This window comes from Phyllobates terribilis, unplaced genomic scaffold (assembly GCF_046119375.1).
Source record: "Phyllobates terribilis strain yellow unplaced genomic scaffold, ASM4611937v1 Scaffold_3__8_contigs__length_932513732, whole genome shotgun sequence".
NCBI classification, from domain to species: Eukaryota; Metazoa; Chordata; class Amphibia; order Anura; family Dendrobatidae; genus Phyllobates; species Phyllobates terribilis.
The window spans coordinates 364687057-364713099 of NW_027362763.1; the positions used below are offsets into that span (position 1 = coordinate 364687057).

A 26043-nucleotide genomic window follows, 5' to 3' on the forward strand; every position below is an offset into this window, starting at 1 on the left:
AACTTAGCGATTGTGTTCAGGAAAACGCACATGACCAAAACAAAGTGTGATTCATTTAGACGGCTTGAATTTGAATAATGTGCGGACTTTACCAAGATTGGTAAATCTTAAGAGTAAAAATAAGATGCTCTAAAGTGGCTTTTGTGTCTTAAAGGGAAATCTGTCACCAGGTTTCTGTTACTTCATATGAGAGCAGCATGATGTAAGGAAAGAGACCCTGAATCCAACGATGTATCACTTAAGCCCCCGTCACACTAAGTGAGATCGCTAGCGAGATCGCTGCTGAGTCACAAGTTTTTTTGATGCAACAGTGACCTCAGCAGCGATATCACTACGTTTGACACATAGCAGTGACCAGGCCCCTGCTGTGAGATCGCTGGTCGTGTAGAAATGGCCTGGACCATTGTTTGATCGTTGAGGTCCCGCTGGGTAGCATGCATCGGTGTGTTTGACACCTTACCAACGACCTCGTTGGCGACTCAGAACTAAGACACATAGGCGTGCATTTGCGTTGCCTTTTCCGTGCCCCCTCAGCTCTGATTGGTGGTCGCTACTGCGTTGTGATTGGCGGCCTTGCCTTAAAAGAAGGCAAACTAATAGCGCTTCCGTCCTTTGTTTCTGACCGCGTGCTGGTTTGCAGAAGTCTACTATGTTGCCTTCTTTTAAGGCAAGGCCGCCCAATCACAACGCAGTAGCAACCACCAATCGGAGCTGAGGGGACACGGAAAAGGCAACGCAAATGCACGCCTGTGTGATTACAGCGTCACACAGTATGTCCCTCTTCGAGGTCTGAATCGTCAGAGTAGCTGCTATGTGACAGGGTCCCAACGACCGCTGACATCGTTATACAGGTCGCTACGGGTCGCCGTATTGTTGCTGCGTCGTTGGGAAGATCTGACTGTTTGACATCTCACCAGCGACCACACAGCGATGCAGCAACGAACCCTGCCAGGTCGTATCGTTGTCGGGATCGCGTTAGCGTCGCTAAGTGTGACGGTACCTTTAGTTTACTGGGTACAGCACTTGTGGGCGGGATTAGTTTTCTCAGCTCTGCTACATGCTGCATCTAAAGCATGTAGCAGAGCTGAGAAAACTAATCCCGCCCACATCAGGCTCTCAATGTACATTCACGGTACATGTGATGTGGTCTGATCCTGTAGCCTCTCTTTTTCCTACCCTTGTGCCGTTTTAGCTGTAATGACTAATTTTATGTTTTACGCCTTTCTTGTATATTGGTGCTGTTTAATTTTCCTTAGGTGTAATAGTAGGCAATATTACTAAGGGAGCTCCGTTATAACATTGATAAATATGCTCCAATGTGCCTCCCAGAGATGTATTAAAAAGGACTACCTCAAAATGGTACCAATGAATACTACATCTTCCCAAAGAAAACTAGCCCTCACACAGCTGCATTCAGGGAAAAATAATAATAATTGAAAATAAAAACACGCAGAATAAAATAAACATTTTAATTATACTGCATGTAGAAAATTAAAGCACAAAAAACAACTGCTGTCTCCTTTGGCCAGAACCAAAAAATATATTTTTGAAAAGTTAGTCAAAAAAAAAACAAGCATCAAAATGATATTATGTTAAAAATTAGGGTGTACATGAACCAGCTCATACAATTTTCTTATGGACACTTTGGAAAGAGAGGGCACATCCCCGGTTGGTCCATTTCCCCTTGACCACTGAGCCACCGTGCTGCCCCTATGGTTGCCATCTTTTCAAAAAGTGCAAAAAAAAACCTAAAATATGATAATAAATAAACAATAGATTAAAATAACGTGGGAAACAAAAACGTAATATATATGTGTTGGCTTTAGGCCTCATTCAAACATCCATGAGTCATATACGTGTTCGTTCTATCAGTGATTTTCATGAATAGAACATTTACCCCTCATAATCCATGGAGCTGTTCTGTGTCATGTCTGTGTTTTTCTGCGGATCTTGTGACCACAAAAAAAACATGGAGAACTGTCTGTTTTTGATCTGCATCACAGATCAAAAATACCCATAAAAGTCTATGGGACCGTTAAAATCACAGACAGCACATGTATGGCATCAATGTGTGGTCCGTGATTAACATTGCAATGGACAGGAGAATCTTTGCAATTAATTTATTTTTCCATACATGAAAATCACTGATGAAACTGATGGTAAAAACTGACACTGACCAAACACTAATTAAACTTGGATTCAAAACATGGCCGCCGGTGTTTTTATCTACGAGAATAATCACTGAAGTCTGAACAAGGCCTACCTTACAATGACAGCCTGCCAAGTAATTTATTTAAGGAATCATATCCTTCTATACTTTCTTGCCTGGCTTACCTCATAATAACCATGGAGTAGATCAGAGAGAACTACAGTCACCTCTCCATTCATTCTCAAGCTAGATGTCGCAAGCCAAAAGCCACTTCTCCAGACAAATCCAGACATGAACCCTTATTCTTGTAGAAAGTGACTTTTTGAGTTGCCCTGCACATATAGAATGAGGCTACAAGTTAGAGGGGTGCTTGGAGCTGGAGGGTGAGTGTGCTTGTTGCGAAAATACCAGATTTAGGGTAAAGTGGGAACCCCTAGATGTAAGTATACTGCCTGTAAGGGAGGAGAGCACAAGGTCTCAGTGTGCTTTCTGTGGGAAAGCTTTAGTTGTTATTATACCAGTAAGGGAGGACTCTGAGTGTCACTACTGGGAAGGAGAAGTGCTGGATGTGGCTTGCAAACATTTCTCAGAATTGTATGTGGCTGGCGATTGTAGCTTGGTGGGCAATCACAAAGCAGTGACTCACAAGTTGCAGCAACCCATCTGTATCCTGCTTATCTGCTTATCTGTGCAGCAGAGGTAACATGCTTTATAAATAATAGGTGGCTGGTACATAGATACAGGAACAGAACAAAGGTTACTACATAGGTACAGGGAAAGAAACAAGCATACTACATAGATACTACATAGCTATCACGTGCCAACCATTTTCTCTTCTGCTTTTCTCAAATGAAACTATGAAAAATGCAGAAGAGAAAGTGGTTGGCACATGATTGTCTCTATGCAAATTGCATATGGAGCTGTGATGTGATGAGTGCAGAGTGTGAAAACGGCCAAATCCAAATACATTATGCAATGTTAGCAGTCAGAGTGCAAACCTACAAATCTCCTGTACACCTGTTTATAGGGAGGGGAACCTGTCACTTCAAGAAACACTGTTTACCTGCTGATGTGGGGCTAATCTGTAGGTAAGAAGGGTTTAAAGCCTGGCTAGCAGGTTTAGCCCAGTATTTGATCAGTATTTTACCTCAGTATTTGTAAGCCAAAACCAGGAGTGGGGAAAAGTACAGGAGTGGTGACATGTTTCTATTATACTTTTCCTCTGATTGTTCCTCTCCTGGTTTTGGCTTACAAATACTGATGTAAAATACTGACCAAATACTGAACATGTGAACGTGGCCTTACTGGAAGAGTGTCAACGGGGGTGGGGGGGTGGGGATAAAGTCTTATTCTCTCTGCTTCCACTTGTTTCCAATCATAGGGATGGTGCTGCAGGAAGCTGTTACATATACACTGTAGAGCTGTCTATCAATCAATGTGTCGATCAGTGATTATAGTTGCTCTCACTGTATAGTGAAAGATAACCGTGCCAATGACTGGAAGAGAGTGGTGGCAGGGAGAATAAAACCTTATTTTCTTCCTTTTGCCACTGCTCGTCCAGTTATCCAGCTACAAAGGGATTAAATGTTATTTACCTGCAGATTGACCCTATAACTGCAAGTAAATAGTTTTTCTAGAGGTGACAGGTTCTCGTTAAGTTGTAATGTTGTCTAGTCAGAAGAATATATAGACAATGCATACCCTTGTCTATAGAAAACCTGGTACATATAAAAATGTCATTTTAATCTAGAACAGGGGGTATTCTACATTCCAATCATGGCATCAGTCAAGCGAATACATGGGAAAAAAACACCAAAAAAGTATTCAAAGTTAGCTCTCTATCTGCAGAGCAGTACATTAGATACTTATTTAATGACTTTTCACACTGTATGTACATGCCTAGCCAATACAAGATCATAATGTGAGTAGAAAGGTGGGTTTACATTGTACGACATGCAGCATTAAACAGCTTCTGATCAGCTACAGAAAAACCAATGGGCAGTCTATTTAGACAGGCCGACTGCTTTTTCCATTAGCACATAGCAATCAGTAATAGATTGATCTATGTGGATAGGCTAACATTGTTCTCCCAGAGGAGTGTTGCCGCGGCGCGTCTGTTCTGGCCTGAGGCCGGGGGCCGACTGAGGCATCGGAATCGGCGCATGCGCATAGCACGCTATCTGGTGCCATTTTACAGAAGACACATTTGCAGTGTGTCTTCAACGAAATGGCGCCGGACAGCGCAGTATGGGCACGCGCGTACTCCAGTGTCACACTCCTACCCCGGCCTCCGGCAGAACGGGACGCAGCGTTGGAGCACAGGGAAGAAAGGTGACTAGAAGTGTTTGTTTTTTTTGTGTGTGCAGCGTGATGGGGATGAGGGGGTACCATGCATACCAAGATTGTGGATGAGGGGGTACCATGCATACCAGGATTGGGGTTGAGGGGGTACCATGCATACCAGGATTGGGGATGAGGGGGTACCATGCATACCAGGATTGGGGATGAGGGGGTACCATGCATACCAGGATTGGGGATGAGGGGGTACCATGCATACCAGGATTGGGGATGAGGGGGTACCATGCATACCAGGATTGGGGATAAGGGGGTACCATGTATACCAGGATTGGGGATGAGGGGGTACCATGCATACCAGGATTGGGAATGAGGGGGTACCATGCTTACCAGGATAGGGATGAAGGGTACCATGCATACCAGGATACGGATGAGGAGTACCATGCATACCAGGATAGGGATGAGGGGGGCCATACATACCAGGATTGGGGATTAGGGGTGCCACGCATACCAGGATTGGGGATGAGGGGTGCCATGCATACCAGGATAGGGATGAGGGGTGCCATGCATACCAGGATACGGATGAGGGGTACCATACATATGAGGATAGGGATGAGGGGGGTCATACATACCAGGATAGGGATGAGGGGCCATGCATAAAAGGATTGGGGGATGAGGGGTGCCATCCATACCAGGATACGGATGAGGGGTACCATGCATACCAGGATAGGGATGAGGAGCCAGGCATACCAGGATTGTGGGATGAGGGGCCATGCATACCAGGATAGGGATGTGGGGTGCCATGCATACCAGGATTGGGGATGAGGTGGTTGCCATGCATACCAGGAAAAGGGGTGCCATGCCTACGAGGATAGGGATGAGTGGTGCCATGCATACCAGGATAAGGATGAGGGGTGTCATGCATACGAGGATAGGGATGAGGGTGGCCTTGCATACCAGGATAAGGATGATGGGTATATAGGGACGAGGGGTGCCTTGCATACCAGGATGGGGATCAAGGGTGCCATGCATACTGGGATGGAGGGGTGCCATGCATACTGGGATGGAGGGGTGCCATATAACAGGATGGGGGATATTAACAGAATTGGGGGACATCTATAATATACCCAGGGATGTGTCCTTCTGTCCAAAGCCTCTATAGACTGCACAGGCACGACGCTCCTGCACAGTCTGGCTCCAGACAGAAGAACGCATCCAGCCATTACAGGTAAGAGAAGTATATGACGCCAGAGATCGCGGTATGCGTTAGACACTGAATGCATACTGCGAGCTCCGGTGCCATAAGTACATACTTGACCCGAAGGAATGTTGCTGCGGCACCTATGTTTTGGCCGGAGTCCAGGGGAGGAGTGCGGCGTCGGAATCGGCGCATTTGAGTAGCGCGCTGTCCGGCGCCATTTTAGTGAAGACACATTGGCACCAGACAGCACAGTATGGGAACAAGCGTACTCTGGCGCCGCACATAACAGAATTGGGGCAGCACATAGCAGGATGGGAGATACACATAATAGGATGGGGGCTGCACGTAACAGGATGGGGGCTACACTTAACAGGATGGGGGCTGCACTTAACAGGATGGGGTGCAGGATGGGGGCTACACGCAACAGGATGGGGCGTCAGGTAACAGGATGGGGGCGGCAGGTAATAGGATGGGGGCGGCACGTAAAAGGATGGGGGCTGCACGTAACAGGATGGGGGCAGCACGTAACAGGATGGGGGAGCATGTACCAATAAAAATGCTTGCCGCCTAGAACAGGTTCAATAGCTAGTTATCTATACAGACATGCGCATACATAGAATAAACTAACATGTATAACAAGTATTGGGGATGCTTTACTTCCTAGGATCGGGGAAGCCGGCATCACAGTACTCCCTTCCTCCGAGCTTGTGTGCTGTCTGGGTTGCATCCTTGATGGCTGGTCTTTTCTGGCAGGAAGGTAGCAGTGCAGGGTGTGCTGCATGACATCACTTTAGCAGACATGGCCGCGCACAGCATCCTGCACTCAGCCTTGTCAGCTGCAATGCAGTGCGGCCTGACCGGCACACCAACACATTTAAAAACACAGTGTTGGCCTTGCCAATGAAGCAGCTGGTGACCGATCGACACATACTGCTGCTGGGGGGTTGGCCCAGGGGGTATATGCCCCTCTGTACCCTGGCCCAGCCCGCCCCTGAATGCGGCTCTCAACGTAAGAAAGGTTGGAGACCATTGATCATATATAATAGGTAGAACTTTCCTTTCTTCCCTCTCTTAGCTCTTATAAATGGCATTATTATGCAATAATTCTATTGGCATAGAAAGACACTAGCTGGCGAGCAAAACTTGGCTTTTGCGCCATCATGCACAAAAATAACCCAGAAAACATACATTTCTTGGGATTAAATACAACAGGATCTCTATGGTGCATAAGGTCAGCCATCTCCGCTCTGTGCGTAGTGGGATTGTCAAAGAAACTTACAATATTGACATCAAATTGTAACATTGTATGAATTACCTGTATGTACCCACATATATTGCTAAGATTTCTTATTATCTGATATTATCTTGTCAAGCACTCGGGAGAAATGTTATACAGAGCATGATTCATCTTTATATAATTTATTATTGAAGTAAATACTTTCTAGCACAAATAGAAAGACAGTAGATTTTTATAGATTGAATATAAGTAATCATGCCTGCTAAAAGACTAAAAAGGAAGCAAAAAAAAAAACAATTTAGCTGCATTGTCACGGTAGGTAAAATTGAAGATATTTAATTTATTATATCCATTATGTAGCACAGTAATAATTTATGTGCAATACTTTTTTGGATCTACTTGGGGTTTGTACGCACAATTCTGTTTTCAAAACTCTGCCGATGGCTTATCGTCTATGGGAGTAAATGAAAACTAATATTCCCTTATTTGTGCACAGCCAGCTTTTCCATAGCAATATTTAGGAGGTATGCATAGTAATATGCAGGCTCGGACTGGCCCATAGGAGAACAGGAGAATCTTCCGGTGGGCCCTCATGCAGGAAGGGGCTTCCCACTCTACCTATATGAAAAGTAGTAGGCACAATACATTTGTTTCACTATGTACAGAAAAGGGCATCATCTTAACCTTAATTTTAACAAACAACCCCATTTATTATTATATAGAAACATAGGCAAATTTGTGAATGAGGATAATATGATATTTGCATGTAGCTGAACACCACCAGAGTCAATGTTACTGGTGGGCCATTGGCGCTCCTGTCTGGCATTTCTCCTGATCAAGATTAATAAAGGCTTTATGTTCAAATATTTAATAGCTCTCGAATCCCCTTATTTTTATCTCCCAATTAAAGCCATAAATGCTAAAAAATATGATACACCATTTAAGAAAATCAAATTCACTCAAAGGGGATGTTTATTAGCCTCAGCAGTTAGCCGTGGTAATCAAGAAATACATTATAAACATCAATGTGAGACACCTGTCGCTGTAACAGACAGCTAAGCATAGACAGGCCTTAGTTGGTAAGAGGCCAGGTATAACAATTAATGAATCACTGGTACCAATTACAACACAAATTTGTAGTGCACGTCTCTCAAAAATGGCACTTAAAGCATATGTAACATGAAGTAACAATTAACTATTGGGGTCTTGTGTAGATCTAGCATTTCTTTTTAACATTGTGATGTATGTGTTAAGTTATGAAATGCTAGATCGGCACCATTACATGCCTTTCAACTACCACAGCATCCTACCTCTTCTATCACCAAAAACACCCACCAACCTAGAAAACCGGTAGAGCCAGATAAGGCTTTGTTCTCACAAATCTGTACTTTGCCTAGATTTTCATTTCTCAGCACTGATCTACTTCTTTGGTATCCCCTCATTATGCCGTCCCATCATTATTTTGTTCCCAATGGGCCCATGCTAACACAAATTTATATAGCTTCATTTACTTTAAAAGGGATTCTGTCACCAGGTTTTTGTCACCAAATCTGAGAGCAGCATCATGTAGGGACAGAGATCCCAATTCCAGTGATGGCTCACTTACTGAGCTGCATGGTGTAATTTTCATGAAATCACTGTTTTATCAGCAGGAGATTATCACCAGACAACAATTAGGCCTGCTACCAGGTAGTCCAACCACGCCCCCACCACTGATTGGCAGCTTTCTGTGTACACTATGTATAGGCAGAAAGCTGCCAATCAGTGGTGTGGGCGGGGTTATACAGGGCTCAACATTCAGAGAACTGCTTTATCTGCAGCAGATAATACAGTTTTAATCAAAACTCCAGCACCAAGTAATACATCATTGGAATCAAGGTCTCTGCCCTTATACTATGCTGCTCTTGGATGGGGTAGCAAAAACCCGGTGACCAATTCCCTTTAATAGCCTTATAAATTATTACCCCATGTTATTTGTATCTAAGATACAATTTGGTACTAGACAATTGAAAATGAAACATTTAACTATCTATTACCAAGAACTTAAACCTCCATACATTATGCTGTGTAATTCTGCAGCACGGATTTCTCTAATGCAGCATTATTGCTCTCGGAGCCTTGACAAGGCTGTTGCTTCACTCCACAATCTGATGAAAGATGGCTTTTTAACTAGTATGAAGAGAGCAATTTCTCATCCTTTATCTTGCAGCTGCCTAGCACGCTACTTCCTCTTCCTCAATCAATTATTACTGAATACGATTCTGATTAGGGTTCATTATCATTCTAGCCAAGGCAAGGCATTTATATAAATAATGACTTTTTTGGAGTCTTGAAATTGGTTGGAGATGTATATATACTGGATCTGTACAAAATGTATGTTTATCGCATACAAATTTGCACTTCTGATTTCAAGTATATATGCCATGATATGATAAAGTGATATCAAAGTGCTTGTGATATCTGAATAATTATTCTAAATGCAGTTTAGTGTTAGAATCTGACAATTGTGACTGCATAACAAAAGGTAAATTATTTCTTTCCAAGGATTAGATAAAATACCTGATTGTATTGGCATAAAATAAAGTACCGAAAGGTTGAGATAGACCTTCAACCACAGAATGTCCTTGTTTGGCAAATTGTTGTGGGCTGTACTAAGTACAAGAAGGCTCCATGCATTCCAGTCCTCATCTTTTGGTCATCACCCGTTCTACATTACTAACAATATACCCATCATCGTCTCAGCGAGAAACATTTCAGTTCTTTTATAAATAACACATAACTTCCCAACACTGGTGAAAGATTTTCCATAATGTGGAATATGTGCAGCTTTGGTGTAAGTAATCGAGCACTGACTATTTTTGGAGATCATGTATAATATCATAGAATTGTAACTTAGTTCCTAATTTGGATAATGGTGTCCCAAAAATGTAATTGTGCTACATGTATTACAAGAATAAAAAGGAGGAAAAATATACTGACTTGGGAGGGATATATTTAAATTAGTAGCCGAAAGAGGATAATTAAATAATTAAATCCCTCTCTAACAAGCCATAAAATTTACCTTTTATCATTTGATATTAAAATTGTGGGGTAAAAATATATACAATTTTTCCCTAACCTGCCACTAGTAGATCATGAATATAGTGACTGCTTGAACTAGCAGCTGATGGCACCCCGAGGTGTCATCTCTATTTGGCAATATAGGGCAAAACATTTTTAAAGCACACGTCACCCCAACATGTTTCACCGCAGATGCGGCACCATCAGGGGATGGGACAATAGCATGAATCTTCATCTAACATTTAATGTTAAATATTAAATTTTATGGCTTGTGTTACATGTAGTAAAGTCCCTTCAGCAGAAGCACGTCACCAGTAGCTAATAAAGTGGACCTATCACCAGGTCACGAGTGCACAGTTTTTGCTCCTATTTTGTTCCTGCTGCTCCCTGAGTGTACTGCTTTGTTTTTTGGCCATTCGGTTTTAGGGATAGGGACATTTTATTAGTCTTTTTTATCAAGGGGGCTTGGCTTACAGGGAAATAATAAAGAGGAAATTAAAGACACACTCCTGAAGAATGTTAGCCACTCCCCTTTGGAAAAAGAATAAAAATTAGCACTAAATAAAATTGCCCAGATCTCTGGAACCATACGGCGGATTTAAAGAAGCAAGCAAGCTAAACATAATAACAGAAAACTCAGGAGAGCAGCAGGAATAAAGTAAGAGTAAAAACTGCCCACTTTTCACCTAGTGATAGATCCTCTCATTTTCATTTTTATTTTAATTTTGTAATATTTATTCTCAAAATTCTCAATTCTGAGGTAAAATCTGCATTCAGTGAAGACAGACTTTCCCATCACTGAGATAGGAGATGGCGGCTGCTAGTGATAACATTTTATGTAGACGGGGAGGAGCTAGAGGCAGAGCTCCTCTCTCCTCCTCACCCTCCTATCTACATAGAATCTTATCAGTATCAGCCGCCATCTCCTATCTCAGTGATGGGAAAGTCTGTCTTCACTGAATGCAGATTTTACCTCAGAATTGAGAATTTTGAATTCTAGCAGAGAAAGAAGCAGATTTCTCTGATAAGATATATTACAAAGTTACTTATTGTCATGTGTACTATTGATTTATGAAATAAAAATTGAAACAACTGTTACTCTTAGTCTTTAAGTACAATTTTTGAGCTGTTATGTGGCGTAAATGGCACACGATATCACATACTGTATATACGATTTTGTAATAAAGTACGACAAACATATCTACAATAAAACGCTGTAGTACAAAAAACTTTCTGGTAAAAGCCATGTTCTGTACTAAAGCGGACAGTGGAGAACGGCTCACTTTTTTCCTGTTATATACTATATGGATTCGGCAGCTAAAGCCTCGGCTTGCCTTTATATCCAATTGAAAGCATGCAGAGGAGCAGTATGACCCCATAAAACACTATAAGCAGGGTATAAAAGCTTTATACAACTGGAGTCATAATACAAATGTGTGTGAGCTCTAATCTTCACTTCTACTTATTCATGAAGACAGAACTTCCTCTATTACTACATTAAATGGCCCTGTAATGGGATACAGAAGAGGCACTGTTAGATGTAGCTCACTGTGGGGTTAGAATCTTTTGTTGTCTATATCTCTTATTTTCCTATTTATAAAGTAGTTTTTTTTTATATATATTTATATAATAAGAAGCTTATGCATCTTAATAAATTTATACAATACCCCCTGAGGAAGTCACAATGATGAAACGTGCGTCGGGGTAGAAGGATCATGCACGATACGGCAGCCCATTGCTTTAACTATTTATAGGTATGTTTACCATGCTTTAATACTGTTTATGTATATCTGCACTATTAGGGCTATTTTTACTCACTGAGTGCAAGTTCATACTACATATCAGTATAGGTACTATGTTCAAATCACAACTTTGGGCTCCCGTAGTATTTTTTGGATCCTTCACAGTTGGAGATGTCTTTTATTTTCGCTATGGTGTTTGTTTGTATATTCTAATTAATAAATATCTCTAATTTGCTGAACGTACTTGGTCTCTGACTTTTTATCAGACTAGGACTGAGTTAACTGATATCTATATGTTTATGCTGGTTCAGCAATTGTACTTATTATGCTAGGACTTTAATTTTGCTTTTTGATATAATCTTAATAAATTTGTTGCATTTTACTCTATCTTAGGTCATGTTCACACCTTCAGTATTTGATCAGTATTTTACATCCGTATTTGTAAGCCAAAGTCAGGAGTGGGTGATAAATACAGAAGTGGTGACGTGTTTCTATTATACTTTTCCTCTGATTTTTACTCTCTTGGTTTTGGCTTACAAATACTGACGTAAAATACTGACCAAATACTTAACGTGTAAATATGGCCTAACCCTGTACTTCTAACAGGTGGCCCTAGAGTTCAAGACTTCTTCCTCTCTGAAGAGACAATGTGCATATTTATTTTCCTAGAGGTGTATTGCATGGCCTAAAAGTCTCCTTATGCAGTGTTGGCACTCTCCACTAATAGAGACGTTCCCCCTTAGATCCTCTGTCAGAGGCCTCTCATTCAGCCAAACCAGACTTCTAACTTTGCACTGATGAGGAGGCAAGCACCCCGAAACATGTGTCTGCAAATAGAGAGCCTGGTTTTGCTGTTATCCTAAGTTAAAGAGCCTTGCCTTTTGAAGGCTCGATATTGACTTTTAGGATTGCTACATCCAGTAGGTGGTGCTAGAGTTCCTCCTCTTTGAAGAGATAATTTGCATATTTAATTTCCTAGAGATGTATTGCATGGCCTATAAGTCTCCTTATGCCGGCCTTGTAATCTACACAAGAAGAGTTATTACCCCTTAGAACCATGTAATACCACAAAACATCTGGCACTCTTGTGGATGCTGCTACCATGTACTATACCACCCCAGATGTTACCATTGTCTCATCTTTATATCTTAATTAAAGGGCTTGTCTTTATTCAAAAAAAACTTTTTCCACAGGCTCAGCTACTATATCAGCAGAGACAAAACGCTGGCCCTGATGGGGAAAGTAAAGTTTGTTTTCTTCCAGGAAACTGAGTCTATGGCAATTTTTTTTAAATAGGACATATCCTTTAAGCCCAGAATAATGGAGCACTTGGGGATGTTACTTTTAATAGGCAATTCAGCAAACATAAGAATATAAGAACTTTTAATGTCTAAAATAATAATGATAATAATAATAATTAATACAAATTCTATAGAGATTAATGTACTATTGTCATTTGAACAGACAAAATATCCAGGGTGATGCCAGAGATGCAAAAAGGATAGAAGCACCAGTGTCTAAACCACAACGAATTGTGATATCAATCACATATTAATCACATCCATAGCAAAACAAATAATAAGTAGGCTTCACTATTATGTTCATCACAAAGTTTTTCCAGGACAAATTTTCAGAGGTGCCACAGATATGCGTAGTCAGACCAATGTCAGGAGAGGACATCTAGTATCCCTACCAGACCTTTACAGTACTGGCACTTCCCATAACAGCTCTTCAGAAATTGCTCCCATCCTTTCAGACACAGCACTAATCTAATCCCTGTGCTGAATAACTTTCACGTCTGCCTGAAACCACCGGCTCAAAAACGCTACCTTGGACAGACTTGGCACAAGCCAGATTCCAGAGGAACCCCGACACCCTTTAACCCCAGGTATCTGGTTTTACAAGAGGATCCAGTGGATAGCTACCATGGAAGGGCTGTCATCGGGAAGGGCGAACCAGATGTAGGAATGGTCTCCAAGCAGGGTCAAAGCCAAGTGGTCATGTCAGGAAGAGAATCATAAAACAAGTGGGTAGTCAAATATCAAGAGAGGTCAAACAACAGGAATAATCAGGACAAAACATAGAACAACACAGAGGTCTGAACCAGGATAGCTGAACCATTGACTAGCAGTGGGATTTGGATCTCCCAGGAATAAAATAGGATTGATGCTATCAAGCATCACCCTCAACAATGGTGTAGCGGCAGAAGCAGAAGCTGGCATAGATGTTACAATAACCCTATGATTTTGTTCCAGACACGTTTAGTGGGAATAAAGTCATTAGGGAGTTGCACCTGTCATGTTTTAACATTACACACATTACTCTGAGAATCTTACTGTGAGGAACGATTAGCACTTTTTCTACAAACTTGGTATCCTCACTAGCAAAATCCACTGATGAGCTCCCTTCCACTTTGGTCATAAGTAACGAGCAACACTGAATTATTCAGCACAGAAGTTAATTTTGTATTTCCTTTATAAAGATGGTCCTTTCTGTGAGTCAGTTAGGGGCAGCATCAAGCGTCATCCCCAACATTGAGCTGTAGTACCCCTACACCCATAAATCTGTCCCTGGATAAACAGACTCCAACCATTGTGAGATCATTTCATTCTCTTCTTTTTTACATACTCTTTGTAATAAATTTGTGATAAACTCTATTTTGCTATTTGTTTTAATATACGTAGATGTAGTCTACCACAGTATATGGCAATTAGTAGGTAGTGATTTGGGCACTAGTGCTGGTGATTTGGCATCAGTCTGCATATTTTGTCTGTTGAATTCACAATACTTCTGTGGAGGAATTTAAAGTTCTTTTTAATATTCTGAAGTTTGCTGAATTGTCTGTTGATTTGATGTGAGTTTTACACATGCCTTGGTTATGGTTGTAGAGCAAAATGTTTTTTTTTTTTTTAATTGTTGGAAAAGGTATAATAACAAAAGTAAAGAAATTTGTTACATGTCTTTAAAGGGTTATTTCCCAAATTTTTTGCTATTCCATATCCAAACGACTGTAGGGCCGACTGGTCCACATGCAATCCTGGGCTCTTGAATCAAAGAACAGGGCTTTGCAGAGTTCCGTCATGAATGGAGTGGTGGTCCAGGCTAGACTTCTGCTCCATTCATTGTCTATGGGACTGCTGGAGAAAACCGAGCTATGACATTTGATTCTCTTAACATTATGCTTGAAATAAAATTTACCTTATATGTTTAAAAAGTCTTTTTTCCAAAAATATTCTTTATATAAATAACAATCTATTGCAAACAATAGTAATTTGGGATTATGTGTCTATTCTAATGCATTGCTTCACTAACTGAAATGGCCATTTTGTGATTCCTGGCAGTAAAATCACTTAAAATAATTATCTATAAAACCGAATGTTCCCATAAATAATCTCAGTATTTGCATTAAAGTATAGCTTCCATAGGGAGTTAATATTTCTCTACCGTGCGTACTACCTAAGCTCTTATTTCTTTATATACTAACCATTACAGGCAATGTATTTTGTATTCTTCAATAATAAAGAAGGAAATTGTTTGTATGACTGTTTTACAAAATTTTTAGAAATTGAATTTTAGATATGAAATATGTGTCTTGTCTGCATAAAGATGTTCAATGTTTTCATCATATTTTTCTTTCTTATTGTGTAGCCAGAGCTACCTACAAGCAGCAAGTGAAATGATCGCAAGTCAAGTTCTGGACCCTTCAGGGAATTATAACTCTCCAAAGTTTCGTTCAAGGAACCAGAGCTACATGAGGGCGGTCAGCACGCTAAGCCAAGCCAGCTGTGTTAGTCAGGTTAGAGACCTTTCCTTTTTCTACAATTCTTTAGTGATAGAGTTAAGCAAAAAGATTTTCAGGACTCTGGTCCAACTAACATATTGGTAGTCCATGTCCGCTAGATCAGGCCTTGCAAAACTCCTCCTGCCTAGTAGGTAGGAGGAGGTTCGCAGAACTCTGGTCCGGTGGCTGTGAACTACCGACATTGTCGCTAAGACCAGGGTCCTGCAAATCTTTGTGCTCACCTCCCGTAATAATGACGCACTGTGACTTCCTCAAACTAGATAAATCACAACTTCTATAATTCTCCTGTTATTTTGTTATCAACTATAATTGAGCGAAATGGAGAATTAAGTTATTCACCATGCCCTGTATGAAACAGTTATTCTATCCCTTATTGTAGCTTCCTAGTAGTATTCCCACAAATTCTTTACCAAATTATTCTATTAATTAGGAAACTAACTGAAGTGTAGCTGAAATTAACTTAGGCATTTTAAGCAAAACCTACAAAAGACAAAAATATATCTCATACCCTACCATCATTATATATAAATGTAAAGCAAAGTTGCATAATAAATATAGGGTACTTAGTGAACTATTTTTGATCAAAAAAAGTATACAAGCCGTCCCACCAGCGGCAAGGTGACCCTAAATTGGGACGGTACCTATACTGTCTATATTAAAAACCTTACTGTATATCAAAGTTGAAGTAATGCATATAAAAGGGTAGACAAATAGGACCGGGTCCCAACTCCAGACCACCTAGGCCCGTGGTAAGCTACATATATACTAATCAGCTCAACAAAGGGGATGCCACACCCTTAAATTGCACAGAATGCAAACAAGACAAAAAACCAAGCAATGTGAACTGAGGTCTAAGATGGTAGACATGCAAGAAATAGGAGCATGTTCACACTAGCAAAAAGAAGCAAAACCTACAAAAGACAAAAATATATCTCATACCCTACCATCATTATATATAAATGTAAAGCAAAGTTGCATAATAAATATAGGGTACTTAGTGAACTATTTTTGATCAAAAAAAGTATACAAGCCGTCCCACCAGCGGCAAGTCTATTTGTCTACCCTTTTATATGCATTACTTCAACTTTGATATACAGTAAGGTTTTTAATATAGACAGTATAGGTACCGTCCCAATTTAGGGTCACCTTGCCGCTGGTGGGACGGCTTGTATACTTTTTTTGATCAAAAATAGTTCACTAAGTACCCTATATTTATTATGCAACTTTGCTTTACATTTATATATAATGATGGTAGGGTATGAGATATATTTTTGTCTTTTGTAGGTTTTGCTTCTTTTTGCTAGTGTGAACATGCTCCTATTTCTTGCATGTCTACCATCTTAGACCTCAGTTCACATTGCTTGGTTTTTAGGCATTTTAAGGGCAAGTGCCTAGAATTTATGAAGATGCTGACACCACAGAAATAATGATCCCTATGGTAAACGTGTTTGTATACATATACAGATGGATCCACCTTTTACTTTTCTTGAATTTAATTACTTTATACAATTTGTCATGCTAATTCAATACATGTGCCATCTAGTAAAAATAAAAAATAAATATTTTAATGTATTTGGTTTTTAAGAGTCTATGGGGGAGGGTGGCATTTGTCAGTTGAAACCATAATTTTAACCACTAAAAAGGTATGTCAATGTGTACAGTTTTTTTAACATGGGAACCTATTGGTGATGGATGACATCTGTCAAAGCATCTGTAGGATGTGTATTCGCAGCATACATTTTGGAATTTATCAAGTTTAGAAGAAAGTTAAGAAAAAACGCAATTGTACATTAGAAGTAACCCAACAGCTGGTTACTGTTGCCCAAATCACGGGCACCTAAATCAAACATTGGTTGCAATATAACAGTCATGTATGTTTTACTCTGAAAAGCTGCGGCAATTCAGAGAAAACATACTTTGAAAAGCTGACGGGAACTATGCAAACTCAGATGACTAGGCCAACGCAAGTCCGCGGAGTCATCTTTGTGTGTGTGTTAGTAGGCCTCTCAGTCAAAGGGAGCTGGGCAGGGAGAAACCACAGAAGACCTGCCTCTTAAACAAGTCATCCTAGTACTATCACTCCAGGACAGCTTTATCGTATCTTTTCTTTGAAATGCCGCAGCGTTTCAGAGTAAATCATACACAGCGGCAATAATGGAGTCAATCTCTGATTCATGCATCCTGTGGTTTGGCAGCATGAATCAGCTGTCAGGTCCTTTTAAAAGTAATTATTTCAAGCAGATCTTAAGATTGCATCACAATTAATTAGGATAATTTATACCCCTGCTAGAATAGAAATCAACAGTCTGTGCAATCACTTATTGCTGGACTTACGGGAGGTGTTCAGCAATAATGGAAGAGTAAGAATAAGGAATAACACAAAAGACTATCCTCATATGTGGTGTAGTAAATGAATGAGAGTGGCAATTTGAACATCTGACATCAGCAATATAAGAAAAAGGTTTCATACACTTAATAAGACTATGTACTGTATATGAATTGGAGTCAGAAATTAAAGAGCTCAAATAGAGTGGACCTAAAAGCAAGTAATAACTAAAATCTACATGAAGTTGCACTTATTAATGTCCCTCCAGCCAGTAGTGTAACTAGACCCCAATACAGAATTTGGACCTGGGCCTCCACCTGTGTGTTGGTCAGATATATGAGCCCTTGTAGCATTCTATATACTTTAAAGACATTCATGTTTCTCTCTATGTAATAATGTCCCCCATCCTGTAAAAATGTCCCCTTCATGGGCTCCTTCTTATAATAATGTCCCCATCATGGGCCCCCTCCTAATATAATTTCCCCATCCTTGCCCCTTCCTGAAATAATGCCCCACATCCTGGCCGCTTCCTGTAATATTGTCCACATCATGGGCCCCTGCCTGTAATAATGTCCCCATGCTGGCCCCTTTCATTAATAATGTCCCCCATCATGGGCACCTTACAGTAATAATGTCTTCCGTTCTGCCACTGTTCTCCAATATATAAAAAAAAAATCTTCCATAGCCGGTGCAGAGGCCAGCATCTGACTCCAGCTTGCCCGCCACGGGCGGTGCATGATGTCACTGCCATGCACAGTCTTTCATGGGCACGTCGACATAGCTTCTGACCTCTAAGTGACCGGCAGTGTGGATTGCACTGCAGGGAACCTGCGGATCTCAGTGCTGTAATACATTTCAGTTGAATGCGTGGTGTGTCCTCGCTGAAAAAGGTGAAGTCGTTGGTGGGCTCATCTTCCCCATGTGCTTGGTTGCGGTCACACCCTTTGTGGCCACAATCGTTATTCCCCTGCCTACAGCCATGAACAATATAATAGAAAACAAAAATTGAAAATATACCTCCACCACCCAGAAAACCACTTTGGTAGTAATTGTGTGAAATATTTTTCGCCAATGTTCAGATATTTTTTTCCCCAAAGACTTGCCTATATTTGTGTAAATTTACTAAAGACCATTAAGTGTCTGTCAAACAATATACATCGGGTGAAATTAGTATTAAACATGTCACCGATTTTTCTAAATAAATATATTTCTAAAGGTGCTATTGATATGAAATTCTCACCAGCTGTCGGTAACAATCGATCCAATTCACACAGGCAAAGAAATCAAACCTTAGATGTCCATATATTATGTGTAGTAATGAGAAATGACACAGAAAAAAGTGTTGAACACATGAACAAAGAGAGGAGCCAAAAGTCATGGAATGTCATGACACCAGCTGAAATCTATCAGTAAATACAAAGCAATCCTGTCACTTAGTCACAAATATCAGCTGGTTCAACTGATGGCTTATAAGAAGGTGCCACATGAAAAACATCTTATGATGAGTAAAACCAGTGAGCTGTCTCAAGACCTTCACAACCTTAATGTTGCAAAACATACTGATGGCATTGATTACAGAAGAAATTTTAAACTACTAAAGCTCCCAATGAGCACTTTTTTTCACCATAAACCAGCCATGACCATGTGCTCCCCACAAAATTTCAGACAGAGGAGTGAAAACAATGTTCAGAAGAGTTGTCCAAGAGCCAAGGACCACCTGTGGAGAGCTACAGAAAGACCTGAAATCAGCAGGTACAATTGTTTCAAAGAAAACAATAAGTAATGCACTCAACCTCCATGGTCTATATGCACGATCACCACGCAAGACTCCATTGCTGAACAAAAAGCATGTTCAAGCACATTTAGGCTATGTGCCCACGTAGCAGATTTGATGCAGAGCGTTTTTGCCTTTCTCTGGCAGAAAAAAACGCATGCAGATTTACATGCGTTTTTTCTGCCAGAGAGAAGCGTTTTTTCAGCGTTTTTAAATGCATTTTCACATGCGTTTTTTCAAGCAGTTTTCCCAGCGATTTTGAGCATCACTTGGAAAAGTGCTTGACAAGTTGGTCACACAATATAAATCCATGCAACCGGCATGGATTTATAATGTGTGAACAACTGATGATTTAAATGCAGCATCTATAGTAAAAAAAAAAAAGAGAATTAAAACGTTAAAAATAAAAAAAAAACTGTATACTCACCTCTCCGGTCTCCTCCAGTCTGCTCCCGGCGGCTATGCTCTCTCTTCGTCGCCCCGCAGTGTACTGTCAGGACCTGCGGTGACATCATTTAGTCAGCTGATGGTCACGCGACCATCACCTGACCGCCGACGTCAGCGGTCGCGTGACCATCAGGTGACTAAATGACGTCACCGCAGGTCCTGACAGTACACCGCGGGACGCCAAGCAGAGAGGACGTGGCCGGGAGCAGACCGGGGGCCGCCGCAGAGGTGAATATACAGGTTTTGTTTATTTTTAACTTTTTTATTTCTTTTTTTCACCGCGTGGTAGCCGGGATGAAGAGGAGTTGTAGTCTCCTCTTCATCCCCGGTACCACACGCACCGCGATTACGCTGCAAATTCGCGGCCATTGAATTTAATTGAAACGCAGCAAATCCACATATGCCTGCGGGTTTGCTGCGCTTCAGTGTTCCTCAATGGCCGCGAATTTGCAGCGTAATCGCGGTAGAAATGGTCATGCTGCGTTTTGCAACGCAATGCGAATTCGGCGTGCAAATTAGCGCATCATGTGCACAGCACATCCGAATTCACATTGCTTTGCATGGCAGACTGTTTTACAAGCGTTTTCGCGGCATTTTCGCAGCCGTAAAAACGCTACAAAAACGCTACGTGGTCACACAGCCTTAAAGTTTGCTCAGCAAAATACTGAGAGAATATAGTTTGGTCAGATGAGATCAAAATTGAACTCTTTGGATGCCATAATACACACCATGTTTGGAGGCCAAAAGGCACTGCATATCACCTTCCAAACACCATACCAACAGTGAAGTTTGGAGGTGGAAACAACATAGTGTGGGGCTGTTTTTCAGTGTACGGCACTGGCAAATTTCATATTATTGAAGGAAGGATGAATGGACAAATGTACCTAGACATTCTTGATAAAAATGTGCTGCCATCTACCAGGATGATGAAGATGAAATGAGGGTGGACATTTCAGCAAGACAATGATCTCAAACACACAGCCAAGGAAACTCTCAATTGGTTTCAGAGAAAGAAAATAAAGCTGCTAGAATATCCCAGCCAATCACCTGACCTGAATCCAATAGAAAATTTATGGAAGGAACTTAAGCGAAGAATTCATAGAATGAGCTCACAGAATCTTCAGGATTTGAAGAGCGTTTGTGTGGAAGAATGGGCCAAAATCACACCTGAGCAATGCATGGGACTAGTTTCTCCATACATGAGCTATCTTGAAGCTGTCATCACCAACAAAGGCTTTTGTATGAAGTATTAATTAAATTTCAGTAGGCGTGTTCAATACTTTTTCCCGGCGTTAATTCTCATTATCAGGGTACGCTCACACTGGGGTATAGCATCCGATGATTCTACATGCAAATGACCCTCAGCTCAAACTCTGCTACAAGCGTGAGCCAAGTGTCAGTTTATTGTGATTCGATTCTCTCGCATGCGAGAATCTGATCACAGGTGCGTAGAAGATGGGGAACGTAATTTCTTCATTTTCTCCATTGTCTCTGTGAGCATATTTCGAGCTGCACTCAGATGACATCCGAGTGCAGTCCGATGTTTTGCACGCACCTATAGACTTTTATACGCTGTCCCATATATACTGCCAATCACAGTATGTATAACACTGGATAGCACTCTTCTGAGTTATACGCTGGCTACTCGCCAGTGTGAGCGAGCCTTTACTCATAACTTAATTTATGAACATCTGTGGTTTGATTTCTTTGCCTGTGTGGATTGGATGGGTTGTTACCAACATCTGATGAGAATTTCATGTCAATAGCACCTTTATAAAATTGGTGACGTGTTCAGTACTTTTTTCACCCGCTGTATTTCACAAGAGTATAATGGGGTTTCCTGGCCTTACAAAAATGTGTTGAAACAACTATTCCCAATTGTAAGAGTACAGAGAATTATAATAATATGGTGATTTCTAGGATATTACCTATTTACTTTTCTATTTTAAGCTATGGACTGATTTAGTCACACTGCTGACTAGAAAATAAAAAATAAGGAAATGCATATAATTTTAAGATAAATTACAGGGAATCTCTTTTATGTGTATGTAAAATCAATTGAGGGTACAATAAAATCCAATGAGAATGTTGATTTTTGCCCAAAAAATAAAAATAACTAAAAAAAATCTAAAATAATTCCTTCCAATTATTTACAGTCTTCATTTTTAGTGTTTTTAGTTTTACATTTTAGCTTTTGGCTGGAAAAAAATACACTATGTCCCACTGATCCTACTGTTGACTTAAAGCTGCCATCCAAAAAAAGAAATTAAAAAAATAATAACTGACATAATAAACCTTTTCCAAACTCAAATTGGATCTCAACCTTTGTACATACAAACTATTAAAGAGATTGTCCAATTTTATATTCAGTAAAGAGAAAGATTCATAAAAATGCCATTTTGGGGTATACTTTCTATTAAATTTTATACTAATTTTCAAAATTTGTGTCAGGGAATAAAAATATTCTAGGTTGTATTGAAAAGCTGAAAATCTACATTATGTACAAATAAAGCTAGCCATATGTAGAAGATACAGTACAGACCAAAAGTTTGGACACAGATTTTTCTATATTTTCATGACTATGAAAATTGTACATTCACACTGCTACTTTGAAGAACCTAGACTATAAGACATATTTTCAGTTGTTTCACACTTTTTTGTTAAGTATATAATTCCACATGTGTTAATTCATAGTTTTGATGCCTTCAGTGTGAATGTACAATTTTCATAGTCATGAAAATACAGAAAAATCTTTAAATGAGAAGGTGTGTCCAAACTTTTGGTCTGTACTGTATAGGATATAGCTATAATATATCTGTTGAGCATGCATGCTTATGTCAATAGGTTAGAAGGTGAGGCCTCTTCTTCCAGCTTTTTTCCCAAGGGACAAGCAACTGGGCATGATGAATTTCAACATGCTCAATCCTTTCCTTGAATGACGGACGTTGGGAGATTATGAAGCTGCCCCCAAGTACATCGGATTGTTTGTAGCTCACATTTATGTTAGATTCTGTTCACATCATGTTTTTATTCATTCCTATGCAGTAAATAACCTCTTAGAAGGGTAAATCTGTAAAGTGAATAAAGAAAACTATTTTGGCCACATTCTCACCAAATCTTTGCTTTCCACGGGGACTAGCCACCACTGCTGTGTAGGAGCGATGGCCCAACATGCATAGTGCTACCAAGATCTTTGTTGCTGAGCTTGTAAGCACTGCACTGAGGCTGGCTGGATCAATGGAGCATGCTGTTAGCTACTGATCCTGGCCAGCTTAAACCAGACAGAGCTTCTGATGCTGCCCAGGGAAGTCTACTTCATATAGCAGCATTCACACAGTTCAGGCCAGCAGCATAACCATGTTGTTGACCTGAACTGTCAATCAATCAATTAATTATGAGTGCCTGCCCCCCAAAAATCAAAAAGTCAGGAGGATGGGTAAGCAAGGAGAACATAGGACAAACCCTTTATATATGATCCCATATCCTAACCCCAAAATATTTCTTACAATCTAGTCACATAAACTTTTTACTTTCAATTTGTACAATATAGTGAGGACTGCAGGTAATATATATAATATAGCTAGAAATCAAAGGTTAGTAGAGCTTATATTTATATCCACAGATAGCATGAGGACACAGATTTCACTGCGGTCAGGAACTAGATCTAAACCCTAGAAATAAAGCTTCCTGTGGCCCCCATCTGGGTGCTTTCCATTCAAATGGTTGAAATTAACAGGTCTTATCATTTCAGAACAAAGAGCTCACTTATGGGCCTTAGTTAAAGGGGTTGTCTAGGACTGAACTACTGATGACCTATCCATATGAATTGCTTACCTCAATTGTTAGCTAAAACTACTCCACGCTTTATCTTATGTTCAAGTGATTGAGAAATAAAAAGCAGTATTGGGAAGTGGCCGGATGTGTGGGGCTACCGTGTTTCGCACTATACACCACTTAGTTCTGGTCGATGCTACAGTAGTTTCAGATATTCAATGGGGATGTTGGACCCCAACTGATCTCACACTGATGATCTATACACTGAATAGGTCATTACGCATTCAGTGCTAAACAAACCCTTTAAAGGGAATCTGACAGGTCCCCCATGCCCACCAGCATGCCTAACAATCCCTTTATACTGTTTTTCATCTAGTCAGATGTTTAAAAATAGTCTTTTTACAGTCCGTTTTTCATTTGCTGTCTGCAAATCTCACGCAAGCGCTGCTTTCTTTTCACATGTAATTGCGTCTTGGAAGCCGGGTGTACGCTCCCTGGCTTCAGAGGCACACTGCAGATGTCAAGAAGCGAGGAAGATAGCTGACGTCCACGGAGGAGGTGGAGATAAGCCGCTGGAACAGAGCTTCTTCACTTCCCGACATGTGCAGTGCCCCTCTGAAGCGGTAAGCGTACACCCGGCTTCAGAAGCACAATGACGTGTAGGCAAGAAAGTTGCATGCATTTTGCATATAAATGCTGGTGGATTGGACCTGTTAGGTTCCCTTTAATGATGGACACTTATCCCTACTCAGGCTCCTGCCAGTTGGCTAATGGCATCAGGATGTTACACAGGAGCGAAGCTGTAAGACAGCAATCTCCAGGGTGGGCTCTCTGGCCAAAAGACAAAGGGTACAGATTAAATGCAAATTCATAAGGAGCATGCCTATGATGCATTTAGTCTATTTTCAGGATGTGGCAATATTTAAACTGGTCAGGGTCTAATGGTATAGCTGTATTGGTCCTTGTCAAACAATAAACAATATATTTTTTGGGCAGATCTTATATCTCAATGCTGAGAAAGTGAGCATTAAAGGGAATCTATCAGTAGGATCAACCCTCCTAGGCCATCTATATGAGCACGCAGGTCATAGGAAGCTGAATAAAATGATTCCTTGATATCTGTAATCCAATGTTTTTCTTACATGTAAATGAGCAGTTAAGATCTATGGGCCGGACACTGATCTGCATGAGAATCTGCCTCCAGAGCTTATTTTACATGAAGGGGAAGTTCACAGTGTGATGTGTGATGGCCGCTCCCTGCTCTCCTGATCTCACTGAAGAGCTGTGTGTGATTATAAGGGCTCGCTCACACTGGTGAGTAGCCAGTGTATAACTCGGACAAGTGCTATTAGATGTTTCATCTGATAGCACTCGCGCCAATGTTATATTATGGAGCAGTGCCGAATAACATTTTGTCATGTCAAGTCAGCATGAGAAAAAAATCCCTGCATGCTGAGATTGGCAGCATATATCGGATGGCGCACACCCATACAAGTCAATGGGTGAATGCAAAACGTTGGACTGTACTCCTATGTCATCCAAGAGGAGTTCAGTATACACCGACTCACAGAATGGAGAACATGGAGAAATTAAGTTCTCCATCTTCTCCGCACCTGTGATCTGATTCTCGCATGGAAGAAAATCGGATCACAGTAAAATGACACTCTGCTCACGCTTGCAGCAGAGTTTGAGCCAAGGGTCATTTTCATATAGCATCTGATTCTCTCTCATGAGAGAATCATCGGATGCTATATACTACTGTGAATGAACCCTAACAGACACATCTGCTTCCACCTCACAAGCAGTCAGTTTTGCAATACAGCAGAGCTGTGAGAGCTGCAGCTGACAGCATGTTTGTAATGAGACAAGGTTCAGTTCTACTGTGCTGGGTTAGTTACATGTGTCACACTGGTAACTAGTGTTGAGCCACCCCCGTAGTGTTCGAGTTCGGTTCGGTTCGTCGAACACCCGTGTGTTCGCCGAACAGTTCGTCGAACTGTTCGTCGAACACCTTCGAACACCGTTAAAACCAATGGCAGGCAAACAAAAACACATAGAAACACATAGAAAACACCTTCAAAGGTGTCCAAAAGCTGACAAACTGCTCAGAAGACACAACTAACACATGGAAAAGTGACAAGTACATATAGTCATGCGAAAAGAAAAGAGGTGGAGGAGTAAAAGGAGGGGGAGACACAGATATAGGCATGTCATGCCCTTCTAAAATCCAAAAAGT

At 40.7% G+C, this 26043-nt stretch overlaps 1 protein-coding gene across 8 annotated transcripts in view; it reads left to right on the top strand.

The window, feature by feature from the left end:
- Positions 1-26043, top strand: part of DLGAP2 (DLG associated protein 2) — a 1383198-nt gene that overhangs the window by 1172150 nt on the left and 185005 nt on the right. For all 8 annotated transcript variants that reach the window (XM_073675364.1, XM_073675367.1, XM_073675365.1 and 5 more), the window contains one exon: positions 15333-15480. In XM_073675364.1, coding sequence (XP_073531465.1) covers positions 15333-15480 — 148 coding nt within the window. The remainder of the gene's footprint in view (positions 1-15332; positions 15481-26043) is intronic.